Source organism: Ambystoma mexicanum, chromosome 2q (genome assembly GCF_040938575.1).
Source record: "Ambystoma mexicanum isolate Mex_15411 chromosome 2q, UKY_AmexF1_1, whole genome shotgun sequence".
In the NCBI taxonomy this organism is placed as follows: Eukaryota; Metazoa; Chordata; class Amphibia; order Caudata; family Ambystomatidae; genus Ambystoma; species Ambystoma mexicanum.
The window spans coordinates 1,179,190,760-1,179,202,791 of NC_090924.1; the positions used below are offsets into that span (position 1 = coordinate 1,179,190,760).

Here is a 12,032-nt window from a genome sequence, read left to right on the forward strand (position 1 = left end):
TTTTTGCCGATGTTATGGGCACAGAAGGACACTGCCTAAAACCACCATTGGACTACCCACACAGTAGTCTGAAACCATTGGGAATGGCAATGCTGATTGCCAAAAGCAAACCCATAACTGTTGGGAATTCATTTTCTTAAATCCCAAAAAGGGGTGCAGTACCAGTACTCACCACTATCCAAAAGCCGGCGTTTTAAAACAACACCAGATTTTACTTTTTGCAAAACTGAATAAATGAACCCAAAACAGGCCAAAGAAAGACTTACTGAGAGGTGGATCCAATGTAAAGTTATATTCTGAAGTGACTTGAAGGTTTATAACAAGACTGGCTGAGCTGGGGATTTCAACAGTTTAAGTAAATTTGGACTGAAAGACATTAAAAATCTCAAGGTTTAAGAGAAATGAGTGACCTACTTTGAGTGTCACATAGGTTGCAATTGTTTAAATGTCATAGTTTTGAACTTAGAATCAGCATTCTAGCTGCATATGTAAAAAAATTGTCTTGACTTAAACTGGGAAACAAAAAGTGACATTTTATCTGAAACCTGGCTTAAGGAACTGAATTCTGCCTGGCAACTACCCCCATCAGGAGTGAAACTTGAGTCACAGCTGTGTTCCCAGGCCTAGCTGCCCTTTTGCTGCTCACACCAAAAGGGATATGACACTTCCCTGATTGAATTACCTGGGCTCTGCAGGAAATTGAACAAAGCCCTGTCTTGACTCAGGCAAATGTTTTATTGGCGGGAGTCGTAAATGGTCATAAAAAGTGGCTTCCTCCCGAAGGAAAGGGGAGGAGCACTGCCTGTGAGAGCAAGCTGGCTTGGCAGAACTGGAAAAACCAGAAATTCAACCTTGTGCTGAGGGTAAACCACACCCCTTTGGGGCCAGAACATAACTCTAAAAAGATGAATAACTCATAGAGCGGACATGTGAAAATTGTATAAATGACACCATAATTCTTGTGATTTTTCTGCCCACATTTTAAGAGGTTTTTAGAACCGGTGGCATGTTCAGGGGGTTTTAGCGGAAAAGAGGATATTACTCAAAATGTGTGCATGTGAAAAATCTGACACTTCATCAATTAATGTCCATACTCCTTGCGCACATGTGTGTAAATTTGGGGTAATGTCCGGAATTGCAAACCAGTTAAAAAGTGCAAAATATTGCCATTTCTGAATGCAAGCTCCCAGGAAGAGCAGAGTTTGAACAGGAGATACCTCCTGTGATATGTGATGTGTGCATGTAATTTTAAACCAATGTTTACCTGTGCAAATATGTCTTTTGTTATCAAATATAGAATGTGTGCAATTTGACTGGGGAGTGTCCTCTCTGCAAGGCTGTAAAATGACATCACTCTGACACAACTTAGCTCCCCCAATCAAATGAGAAATGGAAGTTTGACCAATTAGAAGCTGAGAGAGAGGTAGGGTCAGTGATGCTAGAACACACCCACATTCTAAACACATAAAAGCAGATAGACAGGACAGATAGGGGCTTCAAATCCATTTGCAGCTGGAAGCTCTGCCGGGAAAATCCATACCTTACCTCCATCAATCTCCAGAGAAAGCTGTGCAGAAAGATCCAGACTTTAAATCCCTCAATCTTCAGAACCAGAGAGAGCTGACCCAGATCACTGTGAAGTGCAGAGACCAGAGTCCAGTTTAAAACCTGACCAGATCCATGGCGAGGCCCATTTCACTCAAGAATATAGTGTGAGTACCTAAAAAACTGTGCAGAACCAATCTCCTAGTTAAAATAATATAATTCAATCCTATTTTAATCTAAGTAGAACTGTCTCCTAACTGTCACCTGTCATTTGTAAAGCTGTCACTTGTCATTTTCTAGTTGCAAGCTGCACTTGTCTTTATTTAATCGCTCATATCTCCGCAACCGTTTGTGCTAGAGACTTGCTAGAGAAAGCCAGAATCGTGGCTTTCCTACGAACCTAGAACCGCATTCCTACCCGTTATAGTTTTACCGCAATCGCGGAACACGCATTCGCGAATTTTGCCGCGATTTGCAAATTTCTCCACGTGTGAAAACAGAAGCTGCTTGCCTTCCATTTGCCAGAAATTCGTTTAACCTGCTAATCATCCCTGAATCATTGCTAGTGTGAGCCTGGACTAATATTAACTAGATACCACTCACCCTGAACCTCTACAGGGAATTAAAAGCATTTTAGCATATTTTTCACTCCATTGCCAGCACATATAGAAGCATTTTGGGTTGTGTTTTAAACTTCTGTTGTCTAAGCTTGCTGGGGTGAACTGAATCACATTTTATTGCATTTCTGAGAACTGTGTGCTTTTCCTTCCATTTCCTTGCATTGCATAAAAGGGGGGGGTGAATTGCCAGAGAAAAGTGATTACATTGTTTGGTTGAAATCATATTGAGTATTTTCTGTACTGCATTCATTGAATATTGCATCCACCTGAGCTTACATAAAGCATTCTGTACCACCTTCTTCTTTTGTTCCTATTCACCTGTGTGCTACCTTATCCATTTCATGTCAACTCCTTATTGATTATAGAGAAGCGTGTTGGTGCCAGATTCTCCGTTGTTAATCTTTATCATATCAGATTAAGTGTGATATTCAATTATTAATTTATTATAAAGTGTGATAGATATATATTGCTTTACTTCTCAAATAAACCTTTTAATTTGCAAAACAGAACTACTTCTTGGCTCAGTGGGGTCAGGGGGATTCCAAGGGAGGGGTGTTATATAGGGGTAGTCATCCAGAACGCATGAACTGGACATAAAGATATATCAATAAGGGTTTTCATTCAGTATTCTAGACTAGGCGTTGACTTGGCTGTAGTGCTGAATTGAATCCTCTTACATGCGCATGACAGAATGTACAAGTGCATTAGACACGAACTGCAGCCTATGACTTTTTGCACTAATGAGGTCGCTAACGTTGACGTTGCATATTTCCTTTTTTCCTTTTATGCGATGAAACTTAACTTCTTGCTGGTATGTATATTTACCATTTATAACTTATTTATATATGTTGTTGCAATCCTTTATGTTGAGATGTAACCCTGAAGATGGTGCGAGTCACCGAAATGCATTGGCATGAGCTGTGATGTTCTGTAGAGGAATTGGGAAAACGCCTAATGAATTGTGTGACTCAAACACAATTATCTAAGTAAAGCTTAGAAAACTGAAATGGCTTAAGTCGCATCTTTGAACCAATCAAGCTAAATGACCATACGTATTCACAAGATTTAATTAACTAATTTAATTATTAAAAACATCTTTAAGTATTGGATTTAGCCTCCAGGCGGGAGGCAATCAGTGAGCACCGGGTGCTACGGGGTGATTTCCACTCCGTTTTTCAAGTCATTGCAAGAAATGTATTGCCACTAACCAACTGTACTAAAAACGCACTCCTCTGCATGGTCACTCTCAACCTCTTGACTAAACACAACCATGTCTCTGCAGCACCACAAACTGTACGCACTTCACAACACCCTACATGAAAACAAACCATACACAATCACACCTCAACACCACATGACGGCTACAAAACGAAAAAAACTCACCTACGCTCCGTAACCGGTTTCTCCGAACTGAAGCTGCCAACAGCATACCACAGCTCTCTTGCTGTTCTCCCGCTCAATCCCACTAACAAACCCACAACTCTCCTTGCACCGCTCATCCTCCAGAGCACCAAGTGACCACACAAGTGGCAACAAACATGGTACAAGACCCTTTAACATTAACTAGGGGAATCTGGGGCTGCACATGGCATATGATGGCAGCACTGGTGCAGGTGAGTTATTTCCAATACTATTGTAACTATTCCAGGCATAGGGTTCCCATTGGGGTATTTGAATCTGCACTTGACATATGACAGCCAACACCCGTTAGCTTTGACAATGCTTGTCTTTATACGTAGTTTTCCAGGCAGCCTTTGCGGGGTCAGAGTGTTTAGCTGTCAGCTTTTCAGGTATTAAAGAGTTCCTCGTCCCTGTTGCTATCTCTGCTGCCCCACTGGTAGAGCAACTTCCAGCGTGCGCACAGAAATTGCCACATTGCTCCAAACGCACGTCACGTGCCCAAAGAATAAAGGCAGCCAGTCAACCTACCCGCGCCGCTTCTATCGGTGGCTCCGCCGAAACGTTGGGCGCAGCCGTGCTCTGTTTAAACACATAGATGTAGCAGCAGTGACAGCCTCTCAGGACTCAGGAATCTCGGCGTGCACGGCTCGGTCCCCCACCCCACCCCTCCCCACCCTCCTCCCGTGCTCCTGCTGAAGCGAGGGCAGCGGCAGGACTCCAGCCTCCAGCATGAGGAGTGCGCAGCCTGGGCGAGGGTGAAAGGAAGGAAAGCGCGGAAGAGGGCTCGCATCTCCAGAGCTGGAGCCACCACACGGCCTTTCCCTCCTCCAGCTGCCGCCCTCCTGTCCATTTATCAAATGGTCCACAGCAACATGTCCAAGACGCCCTCCACTCCCCAGGATATACAGATGGACGTGCTGGACAACCCCGTCTCCCAGGTACCGCCGGTGAACGCGTTATTCTCTCTCTGTTTCTTCATGCTGCCCGATCTTGCCTGGGTTTACAGCCTGCTTTTGATGGGATGTCTTGGTTTCTGGCGCCGTATTTCCTTGGTAACAGTGTCTGACATTAAGATCTGAAGTTGCTCGTTGATATAACCAGTGGCTCGGTGGTAGTGGTGTCAAACGTTTTTTTGTTTGTTAGGGTGAAGCGTAGAAAAACACCCGAGTTTTAGTCAAAAGGTGCAGTCATTTGGGGGTTTCTGGTCAGCAGTTGCTACCCTAGCACTTGGCTACAACGCATGCTTTGTTGCACTACACGGCACTTGTCGACAAGTGGTAATTTAGCATGGGGCCACCCCTGGATCTATCCTTTTCACACGAGACACTACAGTAAACCATGAAGCGGGAGTGCAAGGCGTGGAACAACAGTAGCAAAATGGATGGTTCCGCGTGAAATAGCCGCGAAGTATAACTTGCTTTGATTGAAAGCAGATCGGAGCTGTCAGGGACTCCAAGGCCTCGCCGCCGGCTTTCCCAGCCTTTTGTTTTCCCGCACATGCACCGTTCCCCGTGCCTTCTTTAAAAGTTTTATGGGAATGGGGATTTCAGACGTCAAGCCTTACATGGGCTGATGTAAACGGCTGGGCTTTCGGCTGCAGATAACGTGCTTCCAGCTCCGAGCGCCGCACAGCAGACAAGTGCCTCGGCCGGTTCCTGGAAATCGGCTGCGAGGACGCGCTACTTCACAGCGCCGGCTTCTCCTTGGCGTTTAACGCCGTTCAAACGGGTTCAGGGAGGAGGCATCTCCGGAGTTCAGGCTTTGTTTTTATAACGAGGTGTTTACCTGTGCTAACGCTCACACAGTGCCAGTGCACTTCAGCTTGTGTTTATAAAGAATAGTCGGCCTTTGAGCGCATTGGCGTCTATCCTTTTTGTCACATCCGGTCAAGTGCTTCCACATGCATCTAATGGTGAAGTGTAGTATGTGCAATTCACTGTTTAATATGATTGCCATGTGCAGGCGGAGCGCGCACTCGCAACAGTAGGCGCTAGAATGAACACCACGAACAGAGCACCCTGAACAATATTTGTTGTATAGAAGCACGTACACATTGCTGCCACATCTGAAAATGCATATTGGCAATTTGGCAGCATTACCACACACATATCTTAGGGTTAATTCTGAAAGAAATGCCACTGGTGGGAAATCACCCCTCCATGGCATTGCAACTCACCTGGGGGATCATATTGGAGGTATCAATATTTCAGTATTGCACAACACAGGTGGTAATCACCCCTCCATGGTATTGCAACTCACCTGGGGGATCATAGCGGAGGTATCAGTATTGCACACCACCAGTGGTACATGCCACTGGTGGTAAATCACCCCTGCATGGCATTGCAACTCACCTGGGGGATCATAGCGGAGGTATCAGTATTGCACACCACCAGTGGTACATGCCACTGGTGGTAAATCACCCCTCCATGGCATTGCATCTCACCTGGGGGATCATAGTGTGGAGGTGTCAGTATTTCAGTATTGCACCACCGGTGGTAAATGCCACTGGTGGTAAATCACCCCTCCATGGCATTGCAACTCCCCTGGGGATCATAGTGTGGAGGTATCAGCATTTCAATATTGCACACCACTGGTGGTAAATGCTGCTGCAGCCTCATGGCTTTTGGTGTTTCCATTTTTTCCACAGTTGAAAAATTGGCAGCACTACACAACTATGCTACCACCAGCAAACCCGGGAAGGTCTGCCCATAAAACGAGAGGATATCGCCACAGACATACTTGCGGCATCTGGTAAATGCAATGCAGTTTTGAGGACCAGCTCACAGCTGATTTTATTTCTGGTGGTGATGATGGCCATTGTAAGACTTCCTGTATCTGTGGTGGGGATTGCTCTGGGTAATGCATTTTGGCGGCAAATGCGCAGTAGTCCCAGAGAGAAGATATTTATTTAGTCCAGCTTTAGGAGGTGTTTCTGCAATGGGCAGTAGTCCACCACAGTTACTATTTACCACGTACCACCACCACGAGCATTGGCACCCTTTGTGGAGTGAGTCCCCTTTTGTCAATCAAATCGACTGAGTGACTGAATCTATAAAAATGTGTATGTGTAGAGCGCATATTCACCACCATAGGGGTATCTTGGTGCTTCTAGATCCATAATAAACTGTTACCCAACTCAATGGTACTCATTTTATTGACCTCGGAAGAATGACCAGCTGAGTCAACCTGCCACGCATCGAACCTTTGGCCTTGACTGAAAGCAGAGCTCCCTGTAGACGATGCATTAGTCCACTGAGCCTCAGTCCCGGCTATCTGGGGTAGTGCGAGTTGTTTTAATGCAGTATTGACCTTTTCAGATCACATCCCATTTTATGTTTATTTCTAAAAATCATTCGTGTAGAACATTATACTTTTCTGTGCTTTGATTTTTTTTTTAAATCACTGGATAATGTTAATTAGTCTTCATTTTCTGCATCAATGTCTTTCATTGAAGTGGTCCCCACCTTTGATTTACGATGCTACATCTGCTCCATAGCTCTATTAATTTATAATGTCTCTTGAGCCTCATCAGCTCATGCGCTTCCGATCTAGTGCTCGGCCTCCCTTATTTAGCGAAAATAAAGCAACGTTTCAATTGGATGAAATATAATTCAAATGCCTCAGATGATCATTATCTTCTGGCTTGTAGTGTGACCCTGATGCCATCATTGTTTCCTATGCACAGTCCGGGCACATAGTATGTCTTTTTAGGAAGGTGACATAGTTACTACATTACAGGCATTGCTCATGTTGGACCTTGTGTGATGTTCTGATTGATGCAATCATGACGATGCTTGATCAGCACAGAAGACTTGTGCTCCTCAACAGGATACGTTCATGCAAGGCAGCCCGTCCTCAAATTCACATGAAAGCACAATAGTCAGACACACGCAGACACACACCACGTGTGACATATATCACATGATTTACAAAGTTGTGTGACATTTAAGTAGCACATATGATATGCACAAGCACTCATGTGGTATGCATTGCGCTAGTGTGGTACATGTGTGCTGAATGTCAACTTACCTTCCCCCTTAGCAGGTGCTCTGCTAACACAAATCATGTACACGTTTCCTCCATAAGGTCACAAGTTTCTCCTAGTACACTATAAACTCCGGATTAGAGGTGATCATTTTGTACATTTTGAGTTTGAAACACTGTTTGAAAATTGAATCTTTAAAATTAATATTGAGAAAAATACATGATTGTATACTTTGAATTGCCATGACTTTGCATTCAAGAAGTTTGGAAATATCTATATTATTGGTCCATTTTTACTAGATTTTTTTATAAAGAAATTTTCCATTTGCTGCTCTCCTTTTCCCTTTTCTGTACTGTAATTAACCGTCTCCACCATATAACCTTGCATTTATTTCTTTACCATATGATGGAACAGAGGCCTCTTGTTTCTCTCATTTTAGTCCGATGACTTTTCCACCTTCCCTGTAATTTTGCATCCTTCTGCCCTTTTAAAAAAAGTATACAGCGGCTTGCTTATGCCGACGACTTGGCCTTGCTGGACTTAACAACTAGGGGGTTGCAATCTCTTTAGGACTGGCAATATGAATATGCGGTGCACAACTCACTGAAGATCAATGCTAGCAAGACCAAGATTATGGTGTTCTCCCCCAAAAACAATCACTAAGGGGCACAGGATGTGGAGTTGGACACTGAATGGAGACTCCATAGAGGCAGTGAGGTCTTCTAAATATCTGAGAGTGACCCTCGACCCAAAACTGGATGGTAAATTACACCAGCAACAGATTCAACTCAAGACTGCACAGGTGGCGGGTACTATCAAGTCCTCGTCATACCAAGCAGGAGGATATTCGGTGGGCTCTGTTATTAAGCTGTATCAAATTAAGATCCTGCTGATGATGCTAGATGGGGTTGAAATCTGGGGACTAAAGATGATCCTAAAATTGGAACTGCTTGACAGATGTATTCTGCAGAGGCTCTTGCGCTTGGGCAGGACCACACGGGCAGAGTTGGAATTTAATATCATGTCCATTACTGCCAAAATCTAACACTGTTGTTCATGTATGTATTGGAAAATAATGAAGGCATCCACTGGGACTTTGCAGTGGTCCCTGAGGGACGTCTTAATGACCAAGGACGTTTTTATGAAATCCAGTTTTGTTTATAAAATTGCTTGCGGCACTAGGCTTTGGACTATTAGGTCTCTTATGATGTTTTGAAGTTACCGTATTTAGGGTTTAAGAACAGGAAACAGTAAATAGTATATGCACACAGCATGGAGCAAAACTTAGCGGCACTTACAAGAAGATCACCTGCCAAACTATATGTAAGGTATGTACTTGGGCGGGCAGGTGTGCCAGAGAATGCTGAACATTTTCTATGCAACCGCTATATTTGGACTTACCTAAGAGTTACATTTAATGGAGTACAGACTCTTGAGCATTTAGGAGAGTTTCTTGGAACCCCAAAGGAAGATAGACTGTGTAGTCTATTTGGTTAAAACCATGTTGAGACCACATAACATTAATTTGGTCATTTGTTCTGCTTTGAGAGTTGCCACGAGAAGTTATTTACTGTCCTGGGGCAAATGTGAACATCATAATGACAATGGAATTTGGGGAATGCTTATGGCTGGAAATTACCATGCGTGTATTTATCATCTGATGACATTTTGGAAACAAAGTGAGGTACTTTTAAGTGTTATTCATTTTTGATAGGTTTTCTTTAGTAACTTTCACTGAAACCTATTCTTGATGTAAGCACAATTGTGGATTGGAAGTGTATTAAAAGTTCACTTGTATGTTAACTGTAAAATACATAAATACATAAGTTATTTGTTTAAAAAAAAGGTATTCCTTCTAATATTAGCACAGGGTGTGTGGGGCTGGTCAATCAGCAGCTGCTGAACGTGGGTATCATCAGAGGTGAAGGCTCACATTCCATGCTGGCCTCCTTAGTCTGTCCACCATCTTTCTGACTTGTGGCCTCTATCCTGGGCCGTGCCTCCAGTCTTGCCGTGCCCAGTAACACCCATTTAAATTCTTCCACCTGCACTGCCTGCACAGTCCCACAGCACCCCCCTACCCCCAGCCCAATTCCCTATGTGCTACGTCCCGGCCATCAGGGGGACAGTGTCAAAACAACATGTGTTAAGGTTACCTGGGTAACCTGAAACCTGCAAGGGTGCCAAGGCACGGTGTATATAAGGCTGTGTGTTTGTTCAGTGGCAGATTGATCCTGGACAGCAGGGCCTGCAAATAAATAAATACTTATATTTGAAACGTACCTGGATTCCTGGACCTCCATTACTTCACATGGATTGTCTTAAAATGTCATGATACTCGTACTAGTAATGGATCTAGTTATGCTGTCTTGTGTAGTTGGTGCAGGAACTGTGTTTGCCTATTTCTGTTCTTTTTTCGTCCAAGGCATCACTTGAAGAAAATAGCAAAAAAATAATACTGTGCTGTCAAAAAATCGTTGGCGTTTTAAATGGATTGTACATAATTCCAGATTTCGAGATATTGAAAGAGCCTTTGGGAATTGACATTTTCAGGCCATGTTGTCAAATGACCTATGTGTCTATGCCTTAAGTTGCCTAGGTCTGGCACTCCAGCAGGTTGAAATAAATGTCCATAGGAAGAGTGGTTTCCAAACTTCTTTAAATCCCAGTGTTTGGGCAAGTATCAAATGTGTTCTGCTTCATTATGGATTATTAACGTGAATTCAGAAGCTGGACTTTATCTGTTAGAAACTTTATAATGCCTGTAAGGTAGTTACATTTTAATTCTGCAACCATTTGCTCTCTTTTTTATCAGTATCTAAATCATTTGTGAGGCTCTCCTCTTGTTTTCCCTGGTAGATATAATCAGTAAAAAAGATTGTTGTTAGAAAAAAGATTTGGCAATTCATATTCAAAGGGGACAAACAAGATATAGCTAGGGAAGCAGAATATACATTTTCACCAAATTGACTATTCACAATAAAGATATACTTAATTTTGCATTTTTGTTATATAAAACATCTGTTAAAAACAGTAGTGTTTTGCATTTCAGTGCAAACCTATTTCTATTTTATGTTCTATCTGAAAAAAGGTCACTTGAGAAGAACTTGCTGGAGATTGGCAGGCAAAGGCGGTTTCAAAATAGCTGTTTTACACACCTATAGCCTATATCCTGACTTTTTTCTAAACTCATTTGCAATATTCACATTCACACAAATAATGGCTGTAGGACCATCCTACAGAGACTTGATACATGGTATGTATTTAATACTGAATACTTGAATACTAGGCATGATAGGAGTAGCCACAGAAAACGACACGAGGCGTGATCAAACGCCTACTAAGCATCAAGTAGTAGAGTTAGAAAATTCGTTTTTTATGCAGCCACAATGTCTGTAGAGCTGTACATATGTGTGTGCTATGTGGTATTTTGTCTGGGTTCAAAGTCAAGCTGAAACCGAGAGACTAGACTTGAGATGGCAGTTTGTAACCTCTTGCCTAAGATGTTAGTGAGTGTATCACTATGCACATTCAGTATTAGCAACAGTGAGGTGACATAATGGCGCAACAAAGAAATCTGAAAGTTTGTAAGCCTGCTGAGCAGAGGGAGGCTGACATCTTCTCTACCGGTTTGAAAGCCTTCAATTGCCCTGCACTCCCTTCATCCCTCCTCGTGACTTCCCAACCCCTAGCAATCAATGCTTGCACCATCCTCTCCCAGCTCTCACTACCTGCAGCTTCCTCGCCCCTTTCACGTCCTCTCTGCCAATCCTATTGTCCCGCCACTTTCTCTCTGCGCCAATGACCACATTGAAAGAGAGAAGGGACTAGGTGTAATTCGCTTCTGCCTGTGTCCATGGCCGCCATTTAGTTCTGTACAGGGACATTACTGGTCAGATGGTGACCAGTGCTAGGTCCCATGTTAAAAGTCAGGCCCCAGGCCATTAAATGGTCATTAATTCCCCATACCCTGGGATGTATTGCTTAAGTAAAACCAGGTGGTAATAAGTAAGCTCATATGGTTCTTTATTTTCATAAACACTGAAATAAATGTATCCCGCCGAATTGCTGAAAAAAGAGGGGATGCATAATCTCTTGTATTACAGAGTACAGCAGGGGAGTTTTTTAAACTAAGAGTTATTTATAAACTTCTGTCCTTATGCCACCCTGACCAGTGTTATCTTTGAGTGGTTTATTTATTATGCCATCCATCTTTTCTAACATAGGATCTATCTTGAGTAGATTGGATGTATCATCGGAAAGTCCTGTTAGGCTTGTAGTGAATTCATATCCCCTAATTAAACATGTTACTTACCCATGCTTAGGAGCGTGTGGTTTATTATTCTTGGTAAGCCCACAGAATGCAAGGTTGTAAGGTTGCTCAGGTTGAATATCTGATTTCTAATTCTGTAATCTTTTGTAATTCTGTTTTCTACAACAGTTTCTCGAGTTTGTAAGTCAGCCAATATCTCTGTATCGTC

At 43.0% G+C, this 12,032-nt stretch overlaps 1 protein-coding gene across 2 annotated transcripts in view; it reads left to right on the forward strand.

Annotated features, from left to right (window-relative positions):
- The first annotated feature begins 4,116 nt into the window (after positions 1-4,116).
- The window catches only part of CACNB2 (calcium voltage-gated channel auxiliary subunit beta 2), a 1,556,216-nt gene continuing 1,548,300 nt past the window's right edge, over positions 4,117-12,032 (forward strand). Inside the window, exon 1 of one of the 2 annotated variants that reach the window (XM_069648579.1) lies at positions 4,117-4,504. In XM_069648579.1, coding sequence (XP_069504680.1) covers positions 4,424-4,504 — 81 coding nt within the window. In that variant the 5' untranslated portion in view covers positions 4,117-4,423. The remainder of the gene's footprint in view (positions 4,505-12,032) is intronic. The other variant, XM_069648581.1, reaches the window with a different exon arrangement.